This window comes from Lonchura striata, chromosome 2, assembly GCF_046129695.1.
Source record: "Lonchura striata isolate bLonStr1 chromosome 2, bLonStr1.mat, whole genome shotgun sequence".
NCBI classification, from domain to species: Eukaryota; Metazoa; Chordata; class Aves; order Passeriformes; family Estrildidae; genus Lonchura; species Lonchura striata.
The window spans coordinates 71,825,659-71,841,146 of NC_134604.1; the positions used below are offsets into that span (position 1 = coordinate 71,825,659).

The following is a 15,488-nucleotide window of genomic DNA, read 5'->3' on the forward strand; positions in this document are numbered from 1 at the left end:
CAACTAGCTTTTTCTGATTCAGCTGGAGATGTTTCAGAACCTGCATTATTCAAGACTTGATTTCATCTTAACTTCCAGAAAACTTTTCCAAGCCCAAATAACAACCTATTCAGCTCCCCCTTCAAGTGAACCTAATTAGTACCTTGGACTCTAATGCCTTATGCAGTACAGAAGATTTGCAGCATGGTTCAGAGAAAAGAAAAACAACCAGTAACCATGCCTTGACCAAGTGCAAAGTTGTGAATTAAAACCAATGAAAAGATGCAGTTCACTGGAATGAAATTCTTAATTTAGAATGGCTCATTTTGTGCATGGAATTAAATGGTACATTTATATTTTGTAAATGACATTTTCATTAAGGATACAACAGAACAAAAACCTGCCCCAAATCCAGTAGCTAGAGGTCTTGGACTTGATGTACCAGGAATTTTGGCAGTCACCTAGGTGAAAAAAACAAAACAAAACAAAACAAAAAAGAGCCAAACAAAAAAACCCCGCCAATTAAAACCTGTATGTGACAATTATTAGTATTTCTACATAGTAAGATCTACATTAATGTTAAGTGTTTTAAAAGGTACTTACAGAGGATTTTCTTCCATGACTTGTTCTCGCTGCCTGTTGAAAAGCTACATCATTTTCTAAATCCTAGAAAAGATAAAAACATTAATACTTTTAAAACCACAACACCCAAACTCACAATTCCACAACCTCCAGACTACTGAAAGCAGATTGGTAAAAAATCAAAAATTCTTCACAAAATACTTGAAGATAACATAATTGTAATTTATTGTCAGTAAACCCTTTTGTTCAGTTATTTGTCTATCTTTTTTTCTATTTTAGATTAGGAAATGTAAAAACTCATTATTTTCCAAAAACACAGCGATAAAAGAGCTGAAGTCATAAAATATAACATTAATTTCTTTTTCCATCCAAATGCTCTTATCAAATACTTACACTCTTTTTGAATTTTGACATTAACAATGCCAGGCTTTGAAACATGTCATGTCTCTCAGGTCTTGCAGTAACTCCCATGAATTGGGTACTGGGTTCTCACACAAGATGCCAAGCCTTGCTAGTGGGTTTGGACCAAATGTCATCACTGTTGTCCCAACTCCACCATACCAGAAGTTATCCACAAATGGTCTGCAGGGCTACTTTAAGACATCCCAGATGTTTTACCCAATTGCACAAAGGCCTGCAGGATTCCATTCTACTGTGAGATCCTCCAGCAGCAGCACAGTAGGAAATCAATGAACTACTGACCACTCAGGAGTCTCTTTTGTCAGAAAACTTGCACACAGCCTGGGACACGCCACATTGAATGTGCCTACAAATAATTATGATTTTATACTTAAAAAATGCTAACCATTACAGCATTTTAGATCTGTTAAAATGTGCACAAGTGTTTAGTTGAAACAAAAAGTTACCAAAGAATTAACTATTCAAGAAGATCCCTGAGAAACTTCAGATGTTTCTTGCTAAATAAAGTAAATTTCACTTCAAAGCAGTTGTAAACTTATTCATTATTTTACCCATAAATTTTTATCTTATACTTTTAAGTTAAAATTCTATGTATGGGAAAGCTGGGAAACAGCAAATACTTTACCTCAGTGTCAAACATGGGATTATAATCATTGTATCCAGAATAGAGATCATCTTCATTATTCTCAGGAGCCAGATGCACATTTTGCATCATTTTTCTGTGAAATATTTAACATGCCAAATGTTAGCTTGGTGGTTTTATACAAATATTTAAAAATGCATAATATGGACAGTAGTAGTTTGATTAGTCATAAAAACAAGGATTCACCTATAAACAATATTAAATGACACCATGTCACGGATTTATACTTTTTTATACTTATACTTGTTATGGAAATTGTTTTAAGGCATTTATCATTAAAACTAAATTATAGTAACAAGTAATTGCATTACTACTTCTAGAACGGTATCTTTCCACTGTCAGATAGTTCATGTTTGCAATAACTCATATTCAAAAGTTAGTCTTTACAGGCCAAACCATACTAGTAAGTCTAATGAAAGGTATTTCATCTTGCTTCAAACCTTCCCTTTCCTTCCCTTCCCTCCTTCCTGCATTCTAAGATCAACATAGATACAGTTATGAAGCCATTTCAATTAAAACGGGTTTTAAAAGCTAGCATTAAAGAAGCCCGGGTTCCAAAGTCTTTCTCCACCAGTATTTCCCTGTCTAATACGGTGTGTTCACCTGTTGGTCTTTCCCTCACAGAGGGCAGACACTAAGGTGTCTCACTTTGCCTGGCTACCTGTTTTCATAAAAACCTCAAGAAGGCAACGTTTGCTTTCATCGATAACATCAAGTACATGCCCTGCAGCAAGCGAGCCTCAGCCAGGACGAAGCGCACGGTTCCTCGGCAGCGGCAGGATGAGGAGGAGGTGAGGAGGAGGAGGTGAGGAGGAGGAGGTGAGGAGGAGGTGAGGAGGAGGTGAGGAGGAGGTGAGGAGGAGGAGGTGAGGAGGCGGTGAGGAGGCGGTGAGGAGGCGGTGAGGAGGAGGAGGTGAGGAGGAGGAGGTGAGGAGGAGGAGGTGAGGAGGAGGTGAGGAGGTGAGGAGGATGCTCCCCGTCGCTTCCCCGCCGTGCGCGGTGCCCCGCGGCGGAGCCGCTCCCGCCGAGGGTTCCTCCAGCGGGGACGCGGCGATGAGCCCCTCAGCGGGGGCGGCTCAGGGCACGGCGGGACTCGCCCCCCGCTCGCCCGCGGCCCGCTCGGCGCCCAGGGCCGGCCGGCGTTGCCCGGGACACGGCGGCGCTCCCCGCATGCACCGCGGCCGGGCGGGGCGGGGCGAGCCGCGGCGGGGCCGGGCGCTGCCCGAGCCGCTGCCCCGGGCGGGCGGCGGCGCCGCGGGGGCAGAGCGGGAGCCGCTCCCCGGTGCCCGGGCGGACCGCGAGCCGCCCCTCGGTGCTCGGGCGGAGCGGGAGCCGCCCCTCGGTGCCCGGGCGGACCGCGAGCCGCCCCTCGGTGCTCGGGCGGACCGGGAGCCGCCCCTCGGTGCTCGGGCGGACCGGGAGCCGCCCCTCGGTGCTCGGGCGGAGCGGGAGCCGCCCCTCGGTGCTCGGGCGGAGCGGGAGCCGCCCCTCGGTGCCCGGGCGGACCGCGAGCCGCCCCTCGGTGCCCGGGCGGACCGCGAGCCGCCCCTCGGTGCTCGGGCAGACCGGGAGCCGCCCCTCGTCTCGCTCCGCCTTAGTGAGCAGCAGGAAGACTCCCACAAACGTCTGAACACGCTCTTCATTTCCAATCCAGTCTCCATCTAAAGCGTCACAGTTTCTTCCAATGAGCTGAGAAGTGTGCTCTTAAAACTGAAATTTGCTGCTGAAAATTGCTGCTGCTCAATTAAAGAACTAAAAAATAATATATAAAAAAGGAATATAATATAAAAAAAGGAAGTTGCTAAAGTTGTTAAAGCTTCCTGTAAAGCATAGACTCTGAAACGAAATTTTAAAAATCCCTAGTGTCTTTTAAAAAGATTATTCTCCCTGACGCCTTTACTACATTCTCTTGGTATTTTGGAAACCTTGACAAGTGTCATTTGATTTGCCCACGGCAAATCATTATACTCTGGAAAAAGTTTCCTATGCCTAAATTAAAAACAGAATAGAGAAGGGATCTCTGAACGTGCCTGCGGTATTTTTGAGAGAGAAAACATTTTATGAGGCCAATTGTAGCCCCTGCTGCCTTATGCCAATAGCATAAAGAAAGCTGCAAAGACAATTTACAATACAGTCAGAACACCCTGTTAATCGTCAGGGATTGTGCGCATTATGCAATGTCAGGGTCTTCTGCTGCTCACCTTTCATCCTCAAAGTTCTTTCTGAAGAGATAAGTGCACAGGACATGAGTGAAAGGTCTTTCTACTCTGGCTCCCAACAAGAGAAACAAAGATAACATAAAGAATTATTAAGACATTATCACTTCCTGCATTAGGCTGTTCACATTCCATGCATGAACCACTTTCACAGAGAAACTTGAGACTTGAGACCTTTGGACATGAGAATATTTATACCTGAATTTTCTGGAGTACAAGTAGCTTGCAGAATAACAGACGTAAGGTGGGAAAAGTTTTCAGCTGCATTACTTGCCACGAACCATAAACTTCAGCATAAGAAAAAGATATACATTTATATTCTCTCCTTTTCTGCCTGTGACTCCTCATATATAATTGAACCTATGGTTTTTAGATTTTTCTCATTGTCCCCAGATGCATTAATATGTACCTGAGCAATAGGTAGATTGTGTGGTAATAGACCTAGCTCTGCTATCCAGCTTGTCCGTACTGGGGACCTGGGCATACTGGTGCTCCACACTATTCTGATGTTTCAGCCCAAATTTTTAGGGCAGTGAAGAGAAGGCACCATGCCAAGGAGCCGCTGCATCTCATTTGTTAATTAAGTGGTGCCAAGGCAGTCCAGGAATCTGACCATGTTCCTTGCTTCAAGCTTGTCAAGCTTCCTTGCCCTCCAAAATTGGGTGTATACACTCAGACTTAAGTGGCCTCTGGCCTGTATGGACTCTGACCATACTGGGAACATGCCCTGGCCCAGGTTCTGAGACTTTGCATTCCAGCTGCTACTTTTGACATACTCACAAAGAAAATGAGAGTCTCAATTACTTTGTTCATGTTTTGAAAAGTTGTGTCAATCTACAGGGTTGTTTGTTTGTTTGTTTGTTTTTCTGGTGCTATGAAGTATAAATACATCTTAATACATGAAGATTTCACACAAACCCACAAAATCTCAGGATCCTTTGTGGCAACGAGGGGCTTTACTCATGGGTTGTGATCATAAGATCATCTAGCAAGACGATGCCACAGTAAGAAAGCCTGTAATGATGTAAAATGACATAAATGACTGGCTAAATCCAGAGGGCAACCTAGAAAGTGAAACTGCCAAAAAACCCCCAAACAAACAAACAAACAAGAAACCCCAAAAGAGTCAATTTAGTATCTACTCTAGTGCAAGTAGCATTGTATGCTTTGAAGTCCTGATCATTTTAAGTTGGATTAAACCACAACTGTGACTAAATGCCCTACATCAGTCCTCTGACTGGCATCGAGTTACATACTTGTGCAGCTGAAGCAAACTGCTAATCTGATCAGGTTTTCCTTCAGTCACTATTCAAGACATCAAGTACCTGATCCAGTGAATTCAGTGAAAATTTAGGACAGATTAAAGAAACCATGAAGCTATATTCTTAAATAGGAATTTCTTTGCCTTTCAATACATGGTGTATCTGTCTTTTTCCAGTGGTAACTTTGCAAATAAGGACTCAGACAAACTATTCCAGGACCTACTAATTTGGGTTCAGGGGTTACTGGCCACAGTCTGCCTGTGATAATTGCTGTTAGTGTGTACCTTTTATAATCGCTGTTACTATGTACCTTACCCTTGCTCTGCCAGTTGAACTGTTCATCTGATCAAGCACTAATTGGTGTTTTTCTGAATTGAAAATGTAATTCTCCCACTGTAATCTTTAAAAAAATAATTTTCTAGTACTGAATTCTGGACTGACCAGGTCTTTGGAATTTTCTGCTGTCATGCAGAAACCATTCAAGTAGCTTGACTGCCACAAACAGTGAAGCTGCATTTAACTGCTCCTCAGGGAACTAATGCATCTAGTCAGCATACAATTTGAAAACAAAATGAACGGAAAAACCTCATTATGAATGATACATATGTTACAAATAATGTATATAAAACTATAAAATATGTGAATTGGAAGGGACTCACAAGGATCATTGAAGTCCAACTCCTGGCCCTGCACAGGACACCCCAAGAATCACTCCATGTGTCTTTCTTTGTTGTACCATATGTTGTAGTTTGGGTTTAAAATGCATTTGCAACAGGAAGATAATCTTCTTAACAGGTATTTTTACTATTGAACTATATAATTCTATCTAGTTTTGATGAATTGTGCTTTAGTACCATCTACTTTACTACTATTTACTTTTTTATGCCTTTAGATTGCTTCTTTAAGAATCAGCATTTTAACGATATTAGTAGTATTTGCTTCAGGCCATCTGCACTTTGAAAGACCCAAATTAACAGCATGAACTACGAATAGTAATTAAAATTATAGTTTTAATTTTAACATCATTTCAATACAACCACTAGTTATAACACAGTATGCAAACCATTAGTTAAAACTCTACAGAACAGCAATAAAATTATTAACTAAAGCTATCTTTTTAAGTCATTATACTTCACGAACCATTAGGAATGTAGTAGCAACAGATCATAGTCCATTACCAAATAAATGTACTTGCTGGTTGTTCTGGTGAACAAGTGATGTATTAAACAGATCTAATACTTAACAAATGTGAACTATGCCTCTGTTTTTATTCCACACTAAAAGCTCTGGCTAGCACTCTCTGTATTTTAAAAGCATACCATTCCTTTATTTTCTCCAAGGGGGAATTTGCATCTCCTTCATATTCCATGTCCCTATGGCTCAGAGTTAGTGAGAGTTATTTCTCCTTACTTCTTACATGACCTTTTTATGCCATCCTGCTTCTCCCCTGCAATAAATCCACCCCTCTGTGGCCAGTAGCAGATTTCAACTCTGCCCGTGGGGCAGCAGAGGAGCACGCTCCATAGAAAGAAACTAAAAACATAGAGGGATCAACTGTGCAGCTCCCAACACAAGTCAAATCTGCCTCTACCCCTATTTGGCTTTGAAGAAAGAATACATAAGCTGCTGAGTGCATATTTGCTCCACTTGGGCCTCTTCTGCTGCCAGTACAAACCCTACTTTTCATTTCCTTATGAAGCACAAGTCGTCTCACCATGTTATTCGTTGGTTATGGTTTTTGATGTTTCTGGGCTTACAGCACATTCTGTCCTTTCCATGTGAACTGCAGAGGACAGAGGAGAATCACCGTCCCTAACTTGTGGAGGCTGCAAGACCTGGGCCTAAAACTCTTATGCTATTACATAAAAATTAAACTTGTACTTTGTTTTTAAGTCACATTTTCTTCCCTTGACTTACACTTCTGAGAATTTAATTATCTATATTTTCTTTTCTTCTTGCAAACTTTTCTTTCCTCTTTTGATCTAGTTTGGACTTCTCAGTGTGTCTGATCACTGCAGAAGCTGGGGAATATGGCCACAGTCATACCCTACTTTTGATTAAGTAATGCAGAGCTATGGGGGTTTGTCACTAATTTATGGATAACAACAACAACAATAATAATATAGTTCAGATGTCATTGCCATAGACTTGTTTTGTTCACCCCCAGAACTAAAAGGCCCTGTAATTTTATCACAGCTGTGATTAGCTCTCAACACACCAAACTGAGCTTTTAATTCTCTGAATCCGCTTGTAGATCTCCATTGGCTTTTGTCTCTTAGTCTATTGCTGATGACAAGTAAGGTAAAAATACACATCTCAGGAGGTCAAAGAGTATTAAAATAACTGGTAAGTACTTCTAAATTGAATGTTCTGAAGACCATTTTTCTCAAGCCCAGGTGACATTACTTTTATGTTCTAGCAACTTACAATTTTTTTATTTGAAGTAAAAACCCGAGTTCACAAAGTAAGTATACATTGTTTGCTTCAGTTATGCTCCATCTATACAAAGGTCTTTGTGTTCAGAACATGTGCCTAGTCATGCCATTTTGCATTAGTCTTCAAAGGAGCAAAATTGGTATTTGCTAAAACCTTAAAATGCTGCTTTCTATGCCAGCCTACATAAGCCCTGAGCAGCATAACTGGCACAGTGTGCTACACTCTTCTGTCCCACGGCTTTAAATCTTCCCATGCCCAAGTTTACTGCCACTTTGCTCCACTAACACTTCCCAGCTACTGGCATATCTCAGGTTACATGGGTGGTGTTAAGGTCAGGAAGCCAAGGAGATAATACTTTGGTTTTCCACCTGCTATCTGTTGAGCAGTCTTCATGAAGCTGTTAGGAAATATAATTTTGACATCTCCATCTCGTTGTTAAATGTGATTGGAATTAGCAAAGTGCCAGTGAGCGGGCAGATGCACCAAATGTTAGCATTATTTATTTTTCTTGGAAAGTAGAAGAAATGATAAACTGAACAAACTTTTAAATTATAGCCAAATAAAAGTTCACTGAACTTCATCAGTAACTATCAAACCTTTATTCTGGGTTCGAATGTCTTATTTTTCGACTGCTAGATTTTTTCAGAAAGACAAGAAAACTTAAAAAGATTCATTGAATATATAAAGAGTACATTAATATTATTTTTTATATTAATTAAGCATTTAAAATGTTTTCTCTCCGCGCCTGGGGAGCAGGAGGGGCGGGACTCGGGGGCTGCGGCCGTGGGAGTCGCCCCCGGTCCCGGCCCCGCCCCGGCCCCGCCCCGGCCCGGGCAGGCTCGGTCCCGGTCCCGCCCCGGTCCCGCCCCGGCCCCGGGCAGGCTCGGCCCCGGTCCCGCCCCGGTCCCGCCCCGGCCCCGGGCAGGCTCGGCCCCGGTCCCGCCCCGGTCCCGCCCCGGCCCGGGCAGGCTCGGTCCCGTTCCCGCCCCGGCCCGGGCAGGCTCGGCCCCGGCCCCGCCCCGGTCCCGCCCCGGTCCCGCCCCGGCCCGGGCAGGCTCGGCCCCCGGGGTGGGGGCGGCCGCGGAGCCAATGGGCGGCTGTGACATGGAGGGAGCCGCGGGCGGGGCGGACCCGCACAGGGCCGAGGTGGCTCATCCCGCTGCCCATCCCGCATCTGTCGGTCGCGGCGGCCGCAGGCATGGAGCCCTTGCAGGTTGCCATCATCGGCAGGTAAAGCCTCTGGCCGCCCGCGGGCGGCGGCGGCGCCCCAGGGAGGAGGTTCCGGCGCGGCGCCTGTAGGACGGATGCCCGCGGAGTGCGAAGGGGTTTGGGCGCCGTGTCCCCGCTCGGCCCGGCCTGCGAGGAGGGGTTTGGGTGCTCAGTGTCGGTACGGCCCTGCCCCAGCTGTCCCCGCTGCTGCAGCCGTCGGATGTGTCAGCGAGCTGCTGGCTCGGGGCCGGCGGTGGTTTTGCCCAGCCGCGGGGGCGCGCTGCTGCTGGATCTAGGGAAGTGGGGGGATGCACCTGCCTTCTTCTGCTTAGGGTGCCTTTGTTTAAGCCTCTGACAGCTCTGTGCTACTGTAAAACAAACAGCAAACAAACATCTTTACCGAAGTGAGTCACCCTTTAGGTCTGAAAGACTAGTGTCCCTTTTCATAGCAATTCCTTGTGTGTGTGTAAATGCAAGAGGAGTGGAGAAATCCAAGCACAGCTTAACGTCCTATTTGTCAACTATATCGGGAAACTCCTAAGTTTGCCTTAGACACTCCTGAAATAATACTGACTTGACACAAGAGTCAGCAGTATTTCTGGCTTGTGTGGCTACACATTGTTTCATTCTCTCATTGAGCTGAACCTAAAATTCTTTACTTGAACAAGAATCTGGAGGGGAGAGAAAATAGGTGTGGGATAGTGACAGTCCCCTGTGCACCACTGTACCTTGGTGCTACAAGTGTGGGCTGGAGCCAACTTTATTAGCAAGACCACTTGAAGCCTTAGGATGGGAGTCTGAGTGGTGCTGTGTGACACTGACCCAACTGGCTCCTACTGCTGGTACTCAGGGAAATTGTATTCACTGTAGGTGTGTCTGAAGGGTCAGCAGAGTTGGGCTCTTGCCTGTTGCGGCTCCTGTGGCACTACAGCAGGTTTTGGTAGCACCTGCAGAAGCTGTGTGAGCAGATCTGGTTGTTAATACTTTATCTATCACTGGGCCCAAAATGACAGTGCTTAAAGTGTCAAAGAGCACTGTCTTGGGGTGAAATATGCTAACATTGAGTTGTGGCGATGCTGTCATGTACAGTGCAGTAATGGTGCATGCCTGATGCCTACCATTGACTTACTTTGTGTTTTCTGTGGTTCAAAAGAAAAACCCCACAATCCTAAAAGCCTGTATTAAAGATTTTTTTTGTGTGTTTTAAGGAAATTTAATTTAAACATGCAACTTAGAGAGGTTATGCTACTTTATAAAGATACTGGTAGATTAGATATGCTTATATCAAGTTGAAATGATTCAAATGCTTTTATTTTATTATACTTATTAACTATGAGGCTGCAACAGACATTGACCATGCCTGTTCTGTAAGTTTGTTCTGTTGCTTGCCTTAGAATTGATGAACTCTGGGCCTACTACAGAGAAGTAGTTTATTTTTAAATGGTAGGTTTTGAGTGAGATCTTACTCTCTGCTTAATAGCACTAAATGCAAAACTTTACTTTTTTTTCACAGTTATTTCCACTGATTTCTGCTATTTCCTGAAACTTCCTGTTTTGATCCTTTTAAAAAGGATATAGTTAAACCAAAGGCTGAGCATGTTCCTGTTTTTCCTTCCTTCTTTTCTCATCTGCCCTGTTATTTTATCTCTGACTTTTGCTCCCCTTTTAATCTTTTATTGATGCCCTAATGGCACTGAATTTTTCAATTGCCAGATATCACTAAAGTTTAATGCTGCAAATACAATGATCTTGGAAGTGAGAGGAAATGCATGTAATTATCAAACCCCCCAATGTAAGAGTCATGGATATTAAGTTCTGATCTTGTCTCTGTTATGGATTTTTTTTCCTAATTTTTTATGATTTTAGTTTACTTAAGCTTGTGACACTGTGCCTTTGTGCTTCCATTTGAAAAGACTGCTGCTTGCTACACATCTAATGAAGTTGGAACTTGCATCGCTTTAAGAGAGATGATACAATTGTCAGTTACTACAGTTTTCCTCCATGTATTGCTCAGTAATATGATTCACCAAAAGATGTAGACAGACTGTTCCTCTGTGTATCCAGCATGATAAAGTACTTAATCTAAAAATAAAGGTAGTGCTAGAGGTGGCTAGATGGAAAAATAGTACCAAACCCATGCTCAGTTGAGATTTTTTTTTTCCCTTTTCATGTGCTTGTGGTGCTTTCTGAATTGCTGAGAATCTGTGACTTCAGTAGCTGGGCCCTGAGTTTTCTGATCACCCCTGAAGCAGGATCCTGCACTCTGGGATCAGTGGACTGCTGCCTGTCTTCAGTCTATGAGCCAAACAAATTTATTTATTTATTAATTTATTTATTTTTAAGCTCTTTAATGTAAATGCATTAACCAAGTCCAGGTTAAGATTGTGGCTGACAAAACTGTTGGTGATTGAGTCCAGTATCACAAAGTCGTGGTTCCTTCTGTTTGACTTCTGCTCTCCTTTTTCTGTTTTGTTGTGGGTTTTTTCTTCCCCATTATTTTCATTCCAGCTTTTGGAGAAGCTGCTATACACAGCCAGCAAAGGGTATTTCTCTGTTAGAGAGATTTGTTTCTCATCAGTATGCAACTCATTTTATTATCAAATATCAAAGAGTCCAAGCTCTGGTTTGGTTTTTGCAATTATTTCAAAGATCTTCTTACCCCTATTAAATGCTGGTTTATTAATTGGCTGATTTTTTTTTCAGTGGACTCATTGGTCGTAGCTGGGCCATGGTGTTTGCTGCTGGAGGCTTCAAAGTGAAACTTTATGATATTGCACAAGAGCAACTAACAACTGCACTGGAAAATATTCGGTAGGTAACTTGACTTGAAATAACTGGGGTTAGGATGAAACTGTGGGATTTTTGTAGTTATGAATGAATAGCCATATCTTGTTATTTCAGGGAGCATAGATTTTAGGCTTTGAAGAAGGCTTTAACTTAGAAGTACAGGTTAAGACCAGAAGATCTGTGCTTCCAAGTGTCTCTGACACTTCTGAAGAGAAATTTAATTTTTACGTTATTAAAGATATTACGTTTAAATTCAAATTTTTAAAATAATTCTTTCCACCATTAGGTTATTTATAGGCTAGGTTTAAAATATATATGAACATAAGAGTTTTTCCACAGAAAGGCAACAAAGACCCTTTCAAAGTGGAGGTAGGTTAAGATGGATTGCTGAGAAGCCCAGCTACAATGATTAGCATTTTATAACTAGTTTTTAAATTCTTAAACTGGTGTTTTTGAGTCCTAGAGGAAAAAATTGCTAGTGTCATTGCTCAGTTGAAGTAGGAAGCATCTTTAGAAGGAGTGCCAGTTTGAGGGTGTGAATGTGACATCGCTTGCACCAGTTGAGTCCAGGCCTCCAGCCCTCTTCTGTTGCGCATGGCACTGTGGCTAAAGCCTTGTGCTTTTGGTACTACAAGAGCTACAAGTTCAAGTCTTGCCTGTCTGCTCCCCTCCCCCAGCTGTCAATGCCAACAAGTTAATTTTCTATTCAGTCACTCTTAACTGGAATTCTTCCAAGTATTTCTCTAACCTTCCGTTGAACTGATATAAATCCTTCTGTGGCCTCCTTACCAAAGGACTTTGTGTTCTGTTGATTTACTGCGTGCTGCATGAAGAGCTGTTCATTGTGTTTGTTTTGAACCTGACTCCTAAGTTACTTTGATTGGCCTCTAGTTCTTTGTTAGAAGGAATATATCTGCTTGGTCCTATGCAACCCTCTTCTTGCCAGGCCTTAAAATACAGTTTTTATCTGCCTGTGTGAGAGGGTGAAAGTACATTTATAAGGTGCCTCTGTGTACAACCTTATGTTGCTGTATCGGCATTTAATGCTGGACTTCAGATGACTTCACAATTAGCATCAACCTAAATGCATCAGCTCTGTCTTCATGATGCCTTGGAGGGACATGATGTCAGCTTGTGTGTCAGCTGTATGGGGTGTAAGGTGCACCTGAAAAAAGGTTGTGGTGTGTTGCATCCTAACTGGTTTCTGTAACAAGCCTTAAAGCAAACAAGAGTGACTTGAGGAACCCCTTGTAGATCAGTTCAGTTGTTAGAGTTCAGAAGTTAAACAGTGTGTGATGTCTAGTGAAATCTGCTAAAAAAGACTTGATAACAGAAGAGTGGGAAAATCTATCTCCTCATTTTTTTCTTTCCAGGTAGATGTTAGATCAAACATCTCTGTTGCATCACCTAGATGACACAAACTTTTGGGTTTTTTCAGAGTTGCTGTCATAGTGGTAGCCACAATGAGATTCTGGTCTATTAGGTGGCAGCTTTGTGGTGTTCATCACTAAAGCCAGTACTTGCCCCGTATTTTTTATTTTTCTAATAGCAGCATGAGGATGTTAGCCTTCCAAGGTTTCAAGCTTGGAAACATGAAGCATAGAATGTCATGTGTAATAGGATAGAGTGCTATTTAAGTGGGTCTGTACTGTCATGTGCCTGTTGTGTGTTCTCCTGTAGGAGTTTGCAGAACCACCAAACGGGTGTTGGAAGGGAGTACTGAAGGTCATCTAGTCCAACCTCCCTTTTCAAGCAGGGTTTTCTAAAGCTCCTTGTATCCAGACAGCTTTTGAAAAGCTCCAGAGACCTCTCCAAAGAGACCCTACGATATCTTTGGGCAAGCTGTTCCAGTTTAGTTACCCTCACAGTAAAGAAACTCTTCCTCTTGTTCAGGTGGAACTTCCTGCTTTTCAGTTTCTGCCTGTTGTCTCTTGTCCTATTGCTTGGCACCACTGAGGAGAGCCTGGGTCCATCCTCTTGACACCCTCCCTTTATACATTTGTATACACTGTTGAGGTCCCCTCTGTTTTCTCTTCTCAAGGCCGAACAGCCCAGCTCCCTCAGTCTCTACTCAGGAGGGATGCTCTGGCACTATAATCATCTCTGTAACCCCCTGCTGGACCCCCTCCAGGAGCTCTGTGTCTTTCTTGTACCAAGGAGCCCAGAACTGGACCCAGCACTCCAGAAGTGCCCCACCAGGGCAGAGTAGAGGAGCAGGATCTCCTCCCTTGACCTGCACTGCTCTTCCTAATGCATTCCAGGATCCCACTGGCCTTCTTGGCCCTGAGGACACTGCTGGCTCATGGATACCTTTTTGTCCACCAGGACCCCAGGTCCTTCTCCACAGAGATGCTTTCCAGCAGGTCACCCCAGCCTGTGCTGGTGCCTGGGGTTATTCCTCCCCAGGTGCAGAATTCTGCATTTGCCTTTGTTGAATTCCAGACAGTTCCTCTCAGCCCATCTCTCCACCCTGTCAAAGACCTTCTAAAGGGCTGCACAGACCTCTGGGGTATTGGCCACTCCTCCCAGCTTTGTGTCATCAGTGAACTTGCTAAAGAGGCACCTGCCCCTTCATCCAAGTTATTGGTAAGTTCAAGGCAAGTTCAGTTGAGTTCAGGGCAAGTTTTGCCTTTCACATAAGATTATCTTAACTTATAATTAACTTGTGTATTTTGGCTATTGTGACACTCCAGTTAAAAGGAAAACCTAGTCTTCGTGACAAGAATACACAAACTACACAGTTTCTTCAACCACTATTTTAATGATTGTATCTATCAAGATATGGTCAAACTTCTTTGCACTCATTTCATAGCACACAACCTGCAGTAAATCACAATGATTTACTGATGTGATACTTCTATAAGAGTTGGAGCTTGGGCAGGTAATATGTGCTAACAGGCAGGAGAGCAGCAAGGGAGTGTCTTTCTGATAGAGCCAGTTGGTCACTGGTTCTCTGAACTTGATGTAATTTGATTTCCTTTTTCTCTCCAAACAGCAAATACTTTTAGGGAAGTTTTTAGGCTTAGGGGCTTTGTGGTTTATTTTGTTTTAGTTTTGGAACATACTCATTCCTCTCTAGTCTGCAGTCCACAAACTTCTAGTGTATGGAGGTATGACTTATTGGAGAGAAACTGAAGTGTACAGATGATTATTTGTAGTTTCCCTTTTCCAAATAAAACAGGGTTTGAGTAGTAAGCAACACTCACTTTACTTCTAAAAGGACATGATACTTCTTTGATGGCAGAAGTGATATTTAATTATTCTATGTTGTTGTCTTTTAGTCTGTTGACCCAGAAGTCATTGCCTTTTATATAAATTCAGAACATCTCAAGGTCTGCTCTAATGAAACAACCTTTTATTATGTTGAAGAAACAAACTAATGAACACCCTTATACCACACTGGACCTACTGAATGCATGGTGTAGTAGCCTGGCTTGGGAAATGTAATTTTTCATATCTAGCAAGCTTTTTTCCCTGTATCGGTGTGATTCTAGTTTGAATGAAACGTTGCTAAAGTTTGAAATAATGAGAATTAGAAAAACAAGTGGAATCCTATTCCTGAAAGTACTCCTAAAACACAGGATGCAAAAATGCTTTAGTGCATGCCCCTCTGCCAAAAACAAATCTATGATATGTAAATATTATAATATGTAATATGTAAACTTTTCCAAGTAGTTACTTGCTATTGTTCTAAACATAATTATTCTATTGATAAATATTGATTGATTACCAGGCTTACTGGCTTCATCTTCCAGTCTGTCTTATGTATTGTTTTGTTGTATCAGTACTGTAAATATCAAGAGCAAAATGCCTTGGCTTGGCTTAAGTCTTCTTTGATAGTTTTATTTATCTCTTTTGAGGGGAGAACTTCTAACTAGATGATTCTTTTCAGAGCACAGTTTGATATTGAGCGCCTGATGCTGGCACATCAAGCTTGTGCTAAATCGTAGGCTT

At 42.8% G+C, this 15,488-nt stretch overlaps 2 protein-coding genes and 1 long non-coding RNA gene across 5 annotated transcripts in view; 1 reads left to right on the forward strand and 2 right to left on the reverse strand.

The window, feature by feature from the left end:
- Nucleotides 1–2,472, reverse strand: part of IFT88 (intraflagellar transport 88) — a 39,452-nt gene extending 36,980 nt beyond the window's left edge. Inside the window, exons 1-4 of one of the 3 annotated variants that reach the window (XM_021539961.3) lie at nucleotides 2,348–2,472; nucleotides 1,607–1,700; nucleotides 583–645; nucleotides 384–440 (exon numbers count right to left, since the gene is read on the reverse strand). In XM_021539961.3, the coding sequence (XP_021395636.1) occupies nucleotides 384–440; nucleotides 583–645; nucleotides 1,607–1,696 (210 nt within the window). In that variant the 5' untranslated portion in view covers nucleotides 1,697–1,700; nucleotides 2,348–2,472. Of the gene's footprint in view, nucleotides 1–379; nucleotides 441–582; nucleotides 646–1,606; nucleotides 1,701–2,347 lie in introns of those variants that run through there. The other 2 variants (XM_021539962.3, XM_021539963.3) reach the window with 2 other exon arrangements.
- Nucleotides 2,473–8,605: 6,133 nt separating this feature from the next.
- CRYL1 (crystallin lambda 1) overlaps nucleotides 8,606–15,488 on the forward strand; it is a 51,227-nt gene continuing 44,344 nt past the window's right edge. Inside the window, exons 1-2 of the mRNA XM_021539960.1 lie at nucleotides 8,606–8,768; nucleotides 11,451–11,558. Of these exons, the coding sequence (XP_021395635.1) occupies nucleotides 8,737–8,768; nucleotides 11,451–11,558 (140 nt within the window). The 5' untranslated portion in view covers nucleotides 8,606–8,736. The remainder of the gene's footprint in view (nucleotides 8,769–11,450; nucleotides 11,559–15,488) is intronic.
- LOC116183414 (uncharacterized) overlaps nucleotides 8,903–15,488 on the reverse strand; it is a 78,992-nt gene continuing 72,406 nt past the window's right edge. The window contains exon 4 of the long non-coding RNA XR_004148043.2: nucleotides 8,903–9,115. This is a non-coding gene — a long non-coding RNA (uncharacterized LOC116183414). The remainder of the gene's footprint in view (nucleotides 9,116–15,488) is intronic.